This window comes from Corvus kubaryi, unplaced genomic scaffold, assembly GCF_017639235.1.
Source record: "Corvus kubaryi isolate FWS band 111438036 unplaced genomic scaffold, C.kubaryi_AGA036_p1.0 37334, whole genome shotgun sequence".
In the NCBI taxonomy this organism is placed as follows: Eukaryota; Metazoa; Chordata; class Aves; order Passeriformes; family Corvidae; genus Corvus; species Corvus kubaryi.
The window spans coordinates 22873536-22889668 of record NW_024581108.1 but is presented as its reverse complement, the minus strand read 5'-3'; the positions used below and the strand labels follow the sequence as shown (position 1 = coordinate 22889668).

The following is a 16133-nucleotide window of genomic DNA, read 5'->3' as shown; positions in this document are numbered from 1 at the left end:
TGCAAGTAGAGGAACTAAAGAAAAGCAATCATCTGACAGAATCATAGAGCAAACCAACTCACTAAACAAAATATGGGATTTTGACCCCAGTTTTCACAACCCTCATTGCAAATAAGGCAAATTCCAAAATTTTAAAACTAACAGAAAACCCTTAAGTTGCTTTTCATACAATTATTGTATTCCCTCGAAAATTCCATTTCGTTGTTCCAGGGCCCAGAAACAACCTACGAGATGACCAAGAATATCCCTTATCATATGTAATTTATATTTTATTCTTTTACAGTTATTGTAAGAAAAGGAGCACAAAATTTGAGTCCTTTTTGTTCTCCCTGAGATCCAGACACGCAGAGCAAGCAGCCTGTTCAGTAAACTCATGCCTACTCACAGAAACGAGAGACAAGGGATCTGGAAAGGTCATTCATTATATATACTTATGCTTGTGATCTGAGAAAAATCCCCTATCCAGCTCTCCTTGGAGCAGAACACTCCAGGAAGACACCTGGGGTTGCTCAAGACTTTGGGCTTCAGGCTAATCCATCCTTCTGGGTCTAGAGAGGAGTGAACAGATTTGGTTACTCTGCAGCCTTGATGGGGGTGTTGCACCTGTCAGATCTGATAGCATCACTCTGAAGAATACAGGAAAGGAAAACCGAAAATCTTCTTACAATGATAGGCTGCTGCTGCTGATGGACTTTTGTGAACAAAAATTAGAATACTGATACTTAAACAACAAACCAAAAGTAAGTTGCTTTGTCCTGTCCCCTACAATGGAGTGATGCTGTCATGTGAACATCAGTGATGAAAGACAAATTTACAACTTTCCCAGAATCACATAATCCAGAATACAACCTCCTTCCTACAACAAAAGCAGCAAAATGCCCCACATCCTATTAAAATATACAGCTGTTACAGTTAAGAAACGAGGGAGCAAGGTGGCTTGAGGGCTTGATCTAATAACAGGTAACCTTCAATCCCACACTGCTTTAAGCAGAGAGGCCCAAATTAGGCAGCCCAATATTCCCAGTAGCCAGACCAGCTAAATCTTTGCAGTGTCAACATAGGAATGTAAGAAGCTCAGTCTCTCTTGCTCACTCTTTCTAAGGCAAAACATGGGGAAAGGAGTGAAGAACAAGAGAGGAGCCCTGCTAGCAGTCAGACCTGAAAAGCCCAACAGCAGACACTGCAGGAAGAACTGTGGAATCACAGAATGGTTTGGGTTGGAAGGGACCTTAAAGATCACCCAGTTCCACCTCCTGCCATGGGCAGGGACACCTTCCACTATCCCAGGTTGCTCCAAGCAACCCTGTCCAACCTGGTCTTGGACACTTCCAGGGATGGGGCAGCCACAGCTTCTCTGGGCAAGTATTCCAAAGGCTCAGTACCCTAAATCCAACACCCTGCTCCTCTGTGTCACACAGGGCAGTTTGCACTTAACCACAGCATGGAAAGCACCGAGTGTGTTGTGAGTGGAATGTTCAAAGTTTCCACTAGTGCCAGTGAGTCGCCTCTTGAGTATCAGCCTTCATGGCTGTCCAAGCAGAGCATTTTTCAAAGCCTTCTCTCTGTCCACATCTGCTCTTTGAGTCTTTGAACTCAACTGATCTGTTCACCAAAGGCAAGGAGAGCTGAGTGTACAGTTTTGTGGGAATGTTACTAAGCATTATCTAGTTTATGTACAATAGAGATTAAACTGCTTTCAGAGACATTCCCCTGCACAGGTTGATTGCCAGCAAAGCACTGGGGTACAAAACTTTGATGTCTCTGGACAGGTATATGCTAAATAGGAATGTCCCATTCTCCCCGTCACCAAGGCATACCTGAGCTTTGAATTATGCCAGGCCAGGAACAAAGGAATCTTGCTCATAACAAAAACTTTTAATAACTCACTGAGAAAGCCTCTCTTTCATCTCTGCCAAGCTTTAGGAAAGGCTGGGAGGCAAGCAGAAATAAACATTGTACAGACTCACCACTGCTGGCTCTAAAGTAAACTCTCCAACTTCCTATTTACATTTCAAGATCTTAAGCTTTGTGGTTTACCAGTTCTGCAAGTAAGTGCTTTGGGTTTTGGAGGCTGCCTGCACATGATCTCCCACCACTACTGAAGTCTTCCTAGCTTTTATTAATATAATAGGGAGGTCAGAAAAGCAACAATCTTTTATATGCCCTGCTAGCAGAAATATTTTACTTCTTGCTTTTCAAAAACAAAACAAAGCAAGCAAAGCATACAATGGCAAATTAATGCCAGCAAAGGGGATATTACAGTTGTGTTTGTTTCTTTTTGAAACCGAGGATGCTAGAACATGGAACGAGGGAGTTTCATTAAAAAGGGTGTGGAGGAGTTCTTTGAGGGACAAGTAAAAGAAGGTGGCAATTTTATGGATTTATAACCCTTCTAAGGCCATTGGCTGAAAAGGCACCTAAATAGGCTCTGTGACCTTTTCTACATAAGCCTAAATCTGTGTACATTAAGGACAGGCAACCTGCAACAACAGTCGTGAAGTAAATGTGGTTTTCATTTTATGCAGCCTTCCCTAAATGTAAAACATCTTCATTAGCTGGGAAGTCAGCACCGTGACTGCTGCCAAATGCAATATAGGAGGCAGCAGAACTGTGCCGAATGAGGACAGGGAGAGGGAGAGGCTCCTGCGACACTCAGTTCTTTCTCCCACTCCAAAGACTCTGGCTCTGTGGCTCATGTGCAGAACAGGCTTTACAGGAGAGAGGAATATTTTAAAAGCAAGAGGGCAGGCGCTTATCAATTTCATAAAGCTCACAAAGATAATTTCCCAAACTTGCCCAGGCTGCCCCAGGCTCACTAGGTCTGCTTTTGGTTTTATTTTTTCCCTCCTGCATTTCTGCCCCTTCTCCCGCTCGCCTGACCCTCCCACACCCAGCGCCTTTCCCCTGGTCAGGAGAAGGACAAATTGCTGCCTTTGCTAAAGGCTGGGTCGCAGCCAGCTGGCAGGGGCTGTGCTGCCCTGGGCTCCTGCCCTGTCCCCCCGGAGACCGCACGTTCCGAGTCAGGGATGCCTGAGCGGCGGGGGGAGCGTGCGAAGCTCGCCCGCAGTGCCATCCCACCGCACTGCCCGGAGCTGGCACAGCAGGCACCAGCCTTCGTCCCTGCAAGCTCTCCCCTCTTCACACATCGCTTCGAGCAGCTGAGGAGTCCCTGTGTGTGCAGTGATTACTCCAAAGGCTGCTGCTTTAACAACGTGGCATGTTCTGAAGAGGAGACTCTCGTATCAGAGCCAAAATATACTGAATCCACTTGCTGGTCTGGCTCCCACTGAGATTAGAGATCAGGCTCTGAGAACACTTTGAGCCAGCATGTCTCTGCTGTCTCCTCTCCAGGATGTACTGCAAAGGACACGTACTGTGCATGCTCTGGGGGTGGAAACGTGCCTTACACTCTATTTGTGTGAACAAAGCTGGCAGCTCGGGCGGATATTGTGGAGCAAAGAAGCTCTATTGTGTTTGCCAGTCATCATGAGAATCAAATGAACAAATTTAGAATAAGCAAATTGGGCTGGAGTTCCTTTAGCAGAAAACAGTCGAAGTCTAGTCAGGCTTAGTGAAAGAGAGAATGGGATATTTTTCCTGAAATAATCCATAGTAAACATTGGGACAGCAAAATGATCTGAGCATTTTGCTGTTCATGTAGTTGCTCTTTTAGTTCATGTATTAAATCTGAAAAGGTAGAAGATAAATTACTTGTGCCTCTCCAATTTAAAAAATAAAAAAGTGACTAAATTATACAGTTCGAACCACATCCACATTATCACCCAGGGAAAAAAGAATTGTGCAGCAAGCCAGGTGAGTCGGTTCCTAATGCCAAGAGTCACAGAAGTAACAAAAACAGATGCAAAAGAAGAGATTACATCTAAACTTGAAGAGACTCCTTGACAATCCCCAAAACGAGGTGTTGAGTACAGAGAACTGATAAAGAAGGAACGACTGAAGAAGAACACAGACCACATCACCAAATGAAGACAGAAAAAAAAATATCGGAGACTCTGGACATGAAGAAACAAAACCTTGTGCATCTGGGACTCAAAATGCCAGCCAATTCAGACTCCCCCCATCAATAAGCTGAAATTAGGCCAGAGAATGTTCCCATTGGAATCTGCTCTGGCTACTTTCTTCAGCTAGGAATCAAAAAAGGTGCTGGAGCAAGAACAACAAATATTTTCATGATGGTACAACTTTGCCCTGCAAAAGCATGCTTGTGTCCAGGACTGGGACATGGCAATACAGAAATCTCTGCCTGAAATCCTCCCAATCACATAAAGGTTTCAGAAGAAAAATAATTTTTGAAACTTTTAAAATACTCCATAAAACCCTAAGACACTGGCAGGAAGACAGGCTTTTAGGGAAGCCAATTACCTTATTCCCAGAAGTTGGGGCATGTCTGTTAGACCCATGCAAACTGCAAGTTAGGAATAACAGGCAAGCTCCTGTTTCAGTGCCTCAAACCTGCTGTGATTTTGCTGGGAAAAAACTACTCACACATTTTGTGTAGTCGCCATGGCTACACAGGGAAAGGCTCCTGAAAGTTCCGAAGCCATGTGTGGGTGCTGGAGCTCGGAGCCTCTGCCTGCAAAGCACGATGGCAGTGGCAACCCACCAGGGAAGTCAGGGAATACCCTTGGGCACAAGAGATCAAACCTGCAGGGATGAATCCCAGCCCCAAACAAAGGGACAATCCTTCACAAGTGGAAGAAGAGCCTATTTGCCATTCCAAATGCAAATTCTACCCATGACTTTTGCTAGGGCAAAGGAGGCAGCAAAGAATCATATAAAATGCATAACTGTCCAAAAATATTCAGAAAACCATCTTTTCTTTTCTTTTTCCTCATGGATAATGGATGAGCCCTGAGGTGGCAGTGACTTTCAGCAACCAACAGCTCAGACCTGGGCTGGGGTCAATAACCACTACAACATGCATTTTGCTGCTTTCATGAGCTATTCAACAGAAACACAAAAGTCTCTGTGTGTATCTGATTACCCCAAACTCAGTGGTTAATTCCAAAAGTGTATCCTCACTTAAAAATGGTAGCTCCACCACAAATTATACTCTTATAGCCATGAGTAAAATTAGGTTCCACATTTGTACTTTCTAAAATATCAAAGGCATGATTAGTAAAGTCTTTCGTTTAAGATCTCTAGAGTCCTGGAGGTAATGAAAACTGGGTCGAGGAGCAGTTTCTCTGGAAGTTTAAAGTAAATGCTGTGTTCAAGCATTACCTGCTCCTCTGACTCATGGAGTACTTGGACTAGAGAATGGAACTACTGTACCAACACACATATACCAAGAGCTGTCCCTCTGCCCTGACCAGAGGAGGAGGAAGGGGTGGAAAAGAAAGGCATGGCAGATGATTTTGAACAGTTTCCTGTTATGGCCCCTTGAAAGAAACCCAGCCGTCCTTTCCCCCTGCTTTCTGTTTGCTGAATTTCTCCTGACAGTTGGCTCCTTCGTTTGCCAGAACCACAACAAAGGACGGCCTTGAGTTTCCACACAGGCCATTTTCTCCCTCTCTCGTCTCTGATCATCTCACAAAGGTATTATTGTTGCTGGCTCACTGGGGCTCAGTGCACCTGAGGCACATCAAAGGCACTTTTTAATGCCCGCCTGACCACACAGGTCTCTCTCCCACTGCATTAAATTAAACTCGATGATTAATCTCTGTAGCCCTCGGGGTCCCTTGGTGCACACAGAGAGAGAAAATATATATTTCTATCAAAACACAAGTATAATATACTTTCATTTTATAGCCCTAATTAAAAAAAGGAACAGCTAATTTCGGCCAAATGCAGCTGCATATAGGTCTCATTAAAACACAAATACAACTGCTCTGTGTGCTCCATGTTCACTTCATGCAGCCTATGCAGGTAATAGATAAAAGAACAGAAAACTAAAATCCGTTCACAGATTAGATCCAGAGGAGTTTAGAATTTGCTCATTGTCTGCTGGCTAGAGATTGTTATACCCCTCCCTGTGCAGATGAGTGAAGGCAGGCAGTTAAGGAAATGATTATAAAATGCTGAGTAGGTAGATTTAAGCAGAAATCTACTTACATCTAGCAAAATCTGCACAAGCACCTATTCCTGAATTTGCACTGAAGTGATTAAAAGCCTTAAAAGGTTCTGCCTCGTGCAGTCTGCATCAGCCTTCGGGGCTGCTTTGACGACAGAACATCAACATGGACTTTATCACATCCCGTTTGCTACATTAGCATATTTAATGGAGCCACGACTCTCATGGTTGTGGAGTGTGCACACAAAACGTGTTAATATTGATGTGCTGTGCTCTAGTTGGGAAGTCAAACAATCTACAGTTGTGAACTGAGTCTACGTTAGAACTTACCAATGTACAAATATTAAAAATTAATAAATAACCACACACATCTCCTCCTCCAGGGCTGGTTGTACTAAAGGAATGAGCCAGAGCCAGCTGGCCCACTGCCAGCTACCCAACATTGCCCTTAGACCTTTGGGGGAAGCTGCCTATGAGCTCCTCAGCTCACTGCAGTCCAGTACCATGTCTCCATTAACTCATTTTAACAATTTAAACTAACTCAGCTAAATGAAACAGGTTAGGAAAACTTCACTCAAACAGCTTCTACTGAAAGGGCAGAAACCTCCATCAAAAAACCTGGAAATAATGAAAGCACTGGCAGAGCTTGAAGGGTGACTTCTTCTCCCAGGGTGTCCCACCTGCCCTATCACAGACAGACAGGTACCAGGGGAATTTTTCAAAGACAGAGCAATCCAAGAGTGATGGAGTTTGAAGCTTGAAACTTTTGTTTAGGAAGGAACCAAAATATATTCCAGTTGGTCTACAGGATTTAAGCTCAATGTTGTGCTTCACAATAGTGGGATTATTCACGTCTTTAAATTCAATCATGTGCTAAAATGCTTTGCTGAACGACAATCCATGTGACAAGATCACCATTTGTTCGTGCTCAAGATCACCATGGATTCATGCTGTTACTACAGAGACAACTTATTGTTAAGCCTGATGTTTTATTATCAGCCTCCTTTTTTTTTCTCTCCTGGAGCTTTCTCCATGAAGCATGTCAGTCCTCTCCAACACCTCTAGCACTCCCAGTGCCATTTGCTCCTTTTGGAAAAATCCAAGTTCTAATCAGTCTAAATTTAAGACCAAAATGAGTTTTAAATAAAAAATGTGGCAGAAAAGGGTACTTATCTAAATGGAATGCTCTCAGACTCATGCATTTTAAAACAGTATAAATTTCAAAAGCAGACACTAAATTTTAATTGCAATCTCAGAAAAAGCTTTTGTATTAATTCACTGAGAAAAATTAGCAAAGTGAAAACTGCTTATTGGGGGGTTTTCTTTCTTTTTAGTCATGATGTCTCATAATTCCATACACCATGGCAATTTGCAGAGGGAGAAGGATTTATATTGATTAAGGGAAGAGGTGGGGGAGCAGGGCTGTGCCTGAAAACGTGCCCTCCTTCTCCAAAGACGCTCTTCTGTAACACATTAGTGACAGGCTTGTCACAGATAACTCAGGCTCAGGCTTTGGCTCAGATTTCAGGCTGCTCTTTAAGCCACTCTGGCATCATGGATTTTACTTTCCATGTCATTTTTCAGTATTGATTTCTACTACTATTAAAGTTCTTGCTTAATAGCAAATGCACGGTAATTTATAATTAATATCCAAAGGTAAAGATAGAGTTACCAGAAAAAAATTCAAGGGAAAAAAGAAGTGGGTGAGAAGGACAAAGGTCAATTTTCCCTTCAAAAACATAAGTTAGTAAATTCTGCACAAATTAGGATGACACATACAACCTACCCCCATGTGGCATGAAGATGTTCCACAGATCATAGCGACTCGGGATGTAATCGGCTGGTTCTCACATGGAAGGTTATGTCCTTTCACATCTGCTCCAATTACTCCTATTAAAGTAAAATTAAAATTCTCTGTTAAAGAAGAACAAGCCACCCCTCACCAAACAGACCTTTCCTGCACTCAAATAATTGCTGAGTATCTCACACCACTGCCACTAATCAAGGAAGTCTACTTAGTCAACAAAGAAAACAATTTTATCCATCAGATTAAAATATTTATTCCAGATATAAGAACCCAAGATGATTTCTTCTACATTCATGTCTATCATCATAATTTTTAAGTGTTATTTTGCCTAGAACCTGACATTTATTATCTTAGGTAGTTCACTGACATGCAGAATAAAAGTGCTCTGCTGTAGTGGCAGGCTGCAGATGTGTTTATTTGTTCACAGTTTATGTGTTTTGTCAGGGGATGAGTTGGAGAAAGGGGTAACTTGGCAGGAGACTGGAAGGCTGCCAGCTTTGTTGTCTTCCCTGCTGCTGCTGTTGTGTCCATGTCGGGACCATCTAAAGGCAGATTATCCCTCCTCTTTGAGGAACAGAGCTTGGCTCTGTGTGTAGGATAGCACAGGATGCAGCACAAAGTCAGCAACACCCAGCCTGCAGCAGAAAATACACCCAGGAAGTGCCAGGGAAAGCCTCAGAACACATCCCATCCTGCTTGATTCACTTCAGGAGAGGCTACAGAGGGAATCCACCTTCTCCTCCTCCTCTCCCATGCTGCATCCTGGCATCACATTGTGCTGCACCCAGCAAAATGCAGCAGCCAACTAGTAACATTTTTATATTGGTCTTTTGTTTTCTTAAACATGGCTTTTCAGCTGGCAAACTGGTGACCAGACTGTGCATTTGCATCTGCAAAGCTCAATCTGGAGACCAGTTTGTCAATCCTGCTAAAAAACCCCCCTTTGTCCTCCCTGTTAGAAGGATCAGGAAAACATTTGCTGGACACAGTGAAAGATGCCAAGTATTAGGGCTGGTTCATATCCTACATTTCATTAACACCCTCTTGTTTAGGCCACCACTGCAACATTCTGTTATCAAATCAGTCTGCTGGGGTTTGTCTTACTGAGATCATCGTGGTTATCCTGGTGTTACCACGGTTGGGAGTCATCTAAATAATCAGAAAATTAGGGGTTAAAATTTTAAACTCTTAAAAAATCCATCCTCATGTCCCTTTAACCAAACTGACTTGTAACTATGAAGTAGCACAGCTGCCATAAAGAGAGTTAGGAACAACAAAAAGCTAAAAGTAAGGCTTCAACTCATGCTTTATTTTTCACTGCTCCAACATGATGAGTGCATATTAAGAATTTTGGATAGGGTTGTCTACAAGGCAAATTCCTGTACTAAGCAACACTGTATTAGAATTTCTTGAGTTAAAAATACTGTTCATACTTGAGAGGGAAGAAATCTATTAAACTAAATAGTCAGCATATGTTGCAAATGTATTTTCATAAACAATATAAAACTGAAAAGATCTTTCTAATTGCAAAGAAAATATGCATTTTGCATAACAGGAATTATGGCCCTTTTTGGAATTTTAGTCAGTGGTTTCACCAGTGTTTAGAATTGTTAGAGTCTTCCTGTGTGACTAATTAAAGTCAGACAACAAAAAAGTCTGGAATATCAGCTAGAAGTTATATAATTGTTGTTATAAGTAACTTTCACCTTTAGCTTAGGTGGAATTTTTCGTTGTCTGAGGCAGACTCAAAATCAGAGACTGGGAACAAGAAGTCTGTGCACCACACAGAATAGAGGAGAGATTTTTAGGAATGCAGGCAGTGCTTAGCAATGTGTACTTCTGGATCTCTTCCACAGTGCCACGGTATTTTAAACACTGCACCATAAATCATCTACTTTTGTTGAAACAATGCTGATGCCTTTTGAAAAGGTGCAATGTAAACAGTATTTTTATGAGGCCAGTCCCACAAGCCTGGCCTCCCATACTCAGAGTTTTATCTGTACACTCTTTGAAATTGGTACAGTAGGTCAAAATGTAAGACATCTTGGCTCTTAGATCTTTACTTTTCCATAAGAGGAATCAGATAGAGTGATCCAGGAGTCACACACGACCTCCTCAAACATACACACTAAATAATTCTTTATCTCTACCTTATTGTACTCAAAACTTTGAAGCCTTCATAAACTTCAGGAACCTGCCCAGCCAAACCCACTTCACATCCAGCCAAAAGCAGATCTGAACTGCATCAAAAGTTACTAACACTGAAAACAAGATGTCCACCATGTCATTCCTGTTTAGCCTGCAGGATATTTTCTTTACGTATATTTGCACTCTTCAACTCTCCTTTTGCTCCTGCTATCACTTTTACTATCAAAATCTTTTCATTTTCACTGTCCTTTCTACTAAGTTTCCACATCATTTCCACACATTTATTACCCTTCCCAGATTCAAGAAGGATGAGTTTCACTGTAAATCCTCCTCTTGTCCCAGACTGCACTGAGCTATGGTGTGATTACCATGCAGGTTCTCCCACTGCCTTCCTGACTGCCCTTCTCTCTAACAACAACCTGAATGTTGTTTTTCTCCTCCTGGCAATCATTTCAGGAGTCTGCTGGTGTTTGTGGTGCCATCTGGGAAAACATTTTCGGATTAGCAGACTGTCTCTATCCACTGAAGCCCTTCTCTGAGGGATGCCAGTAACTGAGTATTTCTAATGTCAGAGCTTCTTTACAGAAGCCTGTATCAAGGAACAGACAGTTACTCTCTGTTCTTCTTGAAATTCAACTGATTGATTTTAGCACATGAAACTTAATGGACAAACTTTTTGTGCTCTGGATCCAGTATCACATAATGATGCCAGTTAAACAAAGACCCTCCACTGCCACTTTCACATGCTCTGTGACAACCCAGTTTTGCAGCAAGTTCATTCTTTCGGGTCAGATTATTACTATATACTTTTCCAAGAACACAGAATTGCCAGGGCACACAGTTTTAAGCACATTTTTATGCAATCAGGATACTAACTGACACATATTTTTAAGTCAGTCACAACACACCTACAAATACGACACTGAAGCTCAGTCTTCCTTTTTGCAGACAGATCTACATCTAATCCTTCCCAGGTAGCAAGAAAAGCAATCTCCATGATTACTTAACCTTATCAGAAGCAAAGTAAAGGCATTTAAACATTTAAAAAGTTCCAGGCCACAGTTTCTAGAAGGACAAATGCAATTTAAAACAGCCCAAAACATTTGAAACTAAACTGGTCGTTTAGCAGCTCATCATATTTCAGTTAGATCTAGAAAAAAATCCTCTGATGAGCAATAGATTTCCATTAAAGAGTACTGTTTCAATAACGCAGAAACTTCCTGAGGTAAGACTGTTTTCTAAACCAGCAAACTAAAAAACCCTCAATTTCCTGCTGAAAAAGTTACACTGAATCTTTGTTATTGACTGTATTTAGATAAGGCCAAACAGCATAGTAAGAAAATGAACTTGCTGAGCCTCATCAAATGTATTTTGAAAAAGATGAACCAGGGCTGAACATCAGAATATTGTGCTGAAAAAAAGACAAAGCACCAGGCCTTAAAGCTTTGAATCATGAATCACTTCTAAAATGAATACGAAGCCTAAATATGAACAAGCCTCAAACATGAGACCTCTCCCTCAGAATGTTGGGGTTTTTTAAATTTTTCTTGCCTATCCCCGAAGTTTTGAGCAACAGAAGATGCAAACTCTCAGCATGTTGGCATTCCAACACCATGGTGTTTTGGTCAAAAGTGGAACTAGCAGAAATTAACAATTTGCAAATCCAGCTGAAAATACATGTAACAGTGATATATCCCCTTTCTAGAAACAGATTGGGGTATTAGCAGTTATTGTGATGATTTTGGGGGTTTTTTTAAGAATAGCATCAGAACAAATGGCTGGATAAAAACCAGCTCTGAGAAAAACGACTTTTTAAAATTAATTCAGCAATTCCTGTCTCCAAGAATGGTAAATCCATGAGTGAGTACCTAGTCCTCCAGCATGGGCATCAATGAGAGATGCTGCCACTGCAATCCCTTCGGGGAGACCGAGATCTTTCGCAGCTTCTGGCATTAGACCTTTCCCAACAGCCTCTCCAGGAGACAAGACGTGGTTTCCTGGGCAGACACAAGACAAAGCAAACAGCTGTCAAATTTACTAAACAGAAAAACAAACGTGTGTGTTATTGCAAGAGCTCCCTTCCTCTCCCTCCAGTTAAGCCTGGTATCTATATAACAAAGAAGTGCATCAAAGAACTCTGTGTGATGAAGTATCTTTCATTATCTGTCTGCAGATTAAACACAACCGTGCCAAATCAGGCCGTCCCATGGCAATTTAGAAGTTCAAAAGCATTCAATGTCCTATCTAGCCACAGAGAAAGATTTCACCACAAGCAATTAAATTTTGCTTGGCATCCTTCCAGGAAATATGAAACACAGAAATCCCAGGTTCTCGTGGAAGGTGCTGCCTGCAGGCATTCTCTGGGCATGGAAGGAGATTCAGCTCAGTCCGTGCTCACAAATGAACACTGCACCTGTTGCACAAGGAGTGAACAAGGAACTGGCCAGGTTTTTTTCCATTTCCATCCTTTCCAGCAGTTCTACTTGGAATAAAGTGGCTATAGCAACAGAAACTCTGAAAAAGAAACTGGCTTAAACAGAAAATTCCTCCTGTTGCAGTTGTATTTTCTCACAGACTTAAAGAATCCCTTTCTGAGCCTTCTCTGGCCTTGTGCAGCATGAAGAAGACAAGAACACAACCCTTCCCTCCCTGCCCCATCACAGGGAGCCCAGGGGCAGGTCCTGCCATAACACACACCCAGTTTTGTGTGAGCTTAGAAGAACAAATCTAGATTCTTTCAAGTACCAGAATTCAGGGACACCCCTGAGAGCCTCCTGTCAGCCTCTCACAGCTGAAGCAGTGAGACCAACAGCTCCTGGGACAGCACACACTTCCACATTTATCCAAAGGTTTGGGGGTGAGAGGCAGTGAAAGCTCAGCGGGAGCTCCCACAGACCTCCCTGCCAATGCCAGGGCTTTTAGTACCTACCTGGAGTGTTTACTAAATTCACTACATCTGGGCAGAGTTGGCAAAACTCCTTTTTAAAATAAAACAAGACTATTTTCACAGTCAATTTTATTGAGAATGTTACACCTAAAGCATGTTCTGACGTTTAGAAAGGACATAAAACATCCTCCACAATAGACATTAATTAAGAGGAATAGCATATCATAAAAATCAGGAATACACTAATGTCCATGAGCATAAACTTCTAAAAATGCAGTCATACAACCTTACTGTTTGATGAAATGAAGGTTATGATATTAAATTCACAGGTCTTCAATTTAGATATCACTTACATCTTTGCTGCTAATTATGTTGGTTCTTCATTTTTAGAAGTTACAGTCTCCTTCTGCCCACTTTCTGATGGATGCAGTGTATGGAGCATCTTGGGATCAGCACACACAACATCCCAGTGTTCATTTCTCCAAGAGCTTCTGTTCTATTGACAGCCACACATCACTGCCCCTGAAATTCCTGGCTGAACCTCACACTGGAAATTTAAAACAAGTCTGTGTGGACAAAACTTCTGCACTTGACATTGGGTTTATCTTCAGTATTGGGGGCAGAGTAACCAAACCTCACCATTAAGCTTTATACAGAAGGATGTGATGACATTAAATCGCCTCCTCACAGGAAAAAAAAAAAATCTGTATTTTATTTTTTCTGTATTTTATTAGTGACTTATTGTAAAGTCAAAACATTGTGCTGGCTTTTTCAAGAGATGTATCTTTTGCATTTTTCCCCCATAAGCTGGAGTGCAAGATGTTTCTCTTTAAGAGATTTTTGCATTACATTTCTGGGTTTTGAAGACATTGGAGAAAAACACCCAAGCTGTCTGCTTCTCCTGACACTCAAAAACCCTGCAGGTGGAAGGAAGTTCAAAAGAGTCCATGCAGCTAAACCCACATCTTTTTCTTCAGAATCAATTGCCTGACCTGAAAGCACAAACATGGTGCATATACAGCATGAGACGAAATTAATCTGAAATAAAACCTCTTTCCAGGCATGCCATTCCATGGTTGGCTAGTTTACATCTGTCATACCAGTCAAACACTTTAGTGTGCAATTATTATGTAGTTATACTCCATTTTAGAGATCAGGGCTACTATCAGACAAAATCTTTTCCTACCAGCTTCTCAATTACTGTATTTCTAGTTAACAAGCACTAAGGGAGCAATTTCAAAGATAAAGATAATCCTCTCAGCACAAAGAAATGGCCCTGTAATTCCTTTGGTACTGGTTATTTATCAGTATCAGGGCAGAAAGTGTGTGAGGACGTGCAGGGATGGGCCTCTTGTCATTTGGAGAAGCAGCATAATCATCTTGTATTTTAAACAAAATAATTAACAGTAGTCTGCCCCATATGTTTCAGAAGTCAAAACGCGCCTGAACAAATATTCCTTGACAGAAAGCACTTCCCAACAACTGGGAAGGGGGAGCAGTCAGAAGTCACCCATGGCAGGGATTGCAGAGGGGAGTTCCTGGTCACCCAGCAGCCAGGGAGTGCAGGACAGAGGACCTGAGTGCACAAGGAGAGAATTCTTACTCTGCTCCTCTCCTTCACCCTCCCAGCTCTACAGATCCAGGAAAGCTCTGCCAGGCCCATAGGAAATGTTCCCAAGGAGCTCTGTGAAAGGGAAGGAGCAGGCCCTGCATGGGCACTCTCATTCTGTCATCATCCTCACCTACACAGGTGTAAGTCAATGTGGAATGGACAGAGCCTTCACTGAACCACACGGGCACAGACCTGGGAAGGGAATTACCATTCTCATTATCATTTAATCTTCATCAAAAAACTAGAAAACTCAGCTAAGCATCAGCCTGCTTAGAATCTCCAAGTGTAAAGCTATTAAATGATAAAATAAAAAACATGAAAAGCAACCAGTAAGGAGACACAAATAAAGGTGAAATGTTTGAAACAGATTGTATTCCAGTACTAGACCGGGAGGGAGCCGATTCTTACTTGAGCAAAACACAGCAGCTTTAGAAATCCAGGGGCAGCTACTCTAAACATAAAGGTGTTCTACAGCTACACAGGAGCAATTCAGCAGCAGGTGCTGCCACCCTTAAATCCGACCTGTCAGGGGGAAAGAAGCTGTCAGAGGGGAGGGAGGGAAGGGAGAGCTGCCTGCACACAGGCGGGCAGTGAGAGCAGGACAGGCGCTGCATAAAGGAGGCAGTGAAAGGCCCGAGACTCCTTGCGGCTCCTGCCAAAGTAAATGTATCGAGTCTTTTGTTTACAGTACTCTCCTGTGCAAGTCATTTACCTTTGCTATAATGACTTCCAAAATTAGACCTAACCAAACAAACCCATAATGGCTGAAGCTGGAGGACTTTCTGTTTCACATCGGTGCAGCTGTTTCACTAATGCAGTACCTTAATCCACAACCTTTCATTTGGGACGAGACAGGCTATTTCCAGCTATATTTTTTCCCCTATAAAGTAGCAAGTTTACAAAAGGAAAAAGCTGTCTGAATCTCTTCCTCCTCTTTTATCCTTCTTCGAAGACTGATGTTAAAGTTTGCTGTGATCAAGCTTTGTTTAAAGAATTTATGTGCTACCAAAGACCCTCTATCTTTTTAGGTGCTTCCCACAGGAACCAGCTATTTACCAGACACAACACACGAGGCAGACAATGCACCTTCAGTCAACTTTAGTGATCCAAATTCACGGTATTGGCTCACTAATATTTAAAAGAACGAGGTAGTTTAGGATGTAGCCCCTTTTCAAACAACAAAGCTGAAAGCAGCCGGGGCCCAGCTGACTCCAGCACAGCTTTTCATCTATCATGCAGAACAGGGCTGCACTTTGTATATTTGGCTGTACAGGTGCATAAAAATATGAAAGGAAGAAAATCCAAAGGAGAAGTCCCTTCACTGAGACCCAAACAATCTTGAATTTGGATATAACAATCCCTTGCTGAAATCCCAGCAGGCGCAGAAAGAAACACAACCCAAGGGTACGTCCCGTCCCCATTTCATAGCCCTACCCACACTGAACAATTAAACTGCTTTCTGATTTAAAAGACAACATGGAAAACAGATATCCTGTTAAATAAGTGATGGAGAACACGCACTGAAGTTATCTCATTAAACAAAACAGTGCTGAATAGGCATCAAAGGAAACAGGACCTTAGTAAAAAAAAGCACTGTCCATCTAAATGTAACAAGAAATATAAGGGATTTTCCCCCTCCATGTTC

General features: G+C 42.1%; 1 protein-coding gene across 11 annotated transcripts in view; it reads right to left on the bottom strand.

Annotated features, from left to right (window-relative positions):
- Nucleotides 1–16133, bottom strand: part of FGGY (FGGY carbohydrate kinase domain containing) — a 282932-nt gene that overhangs the window by 55468 nt on the left and 211331 nt on the right. For 9 of the 11 annotated variants that reach the window (XM_042030819.1, XM_042030821.1, XM_042030825.1 and 6 more), the window contains 2 exons: nt 11858–11986; nt 7821–7924 (listed from right to left, as the gene is read on the bottom strand). In XM_042030819.1, coding sequence (XP_041886753.1) covers nt 7821–7924; nt 11858–11986 — 233 coding nt within the window. Of the gene's footprint in view, nt 1–7820; nt 7925–11857; nt 11987–14618; nt 14718–16133 lie in introns of those variants that run through there. The other 2 variants (XM_042030830.1, XM_042030824.1) reach the window with 2 other exon arrangements.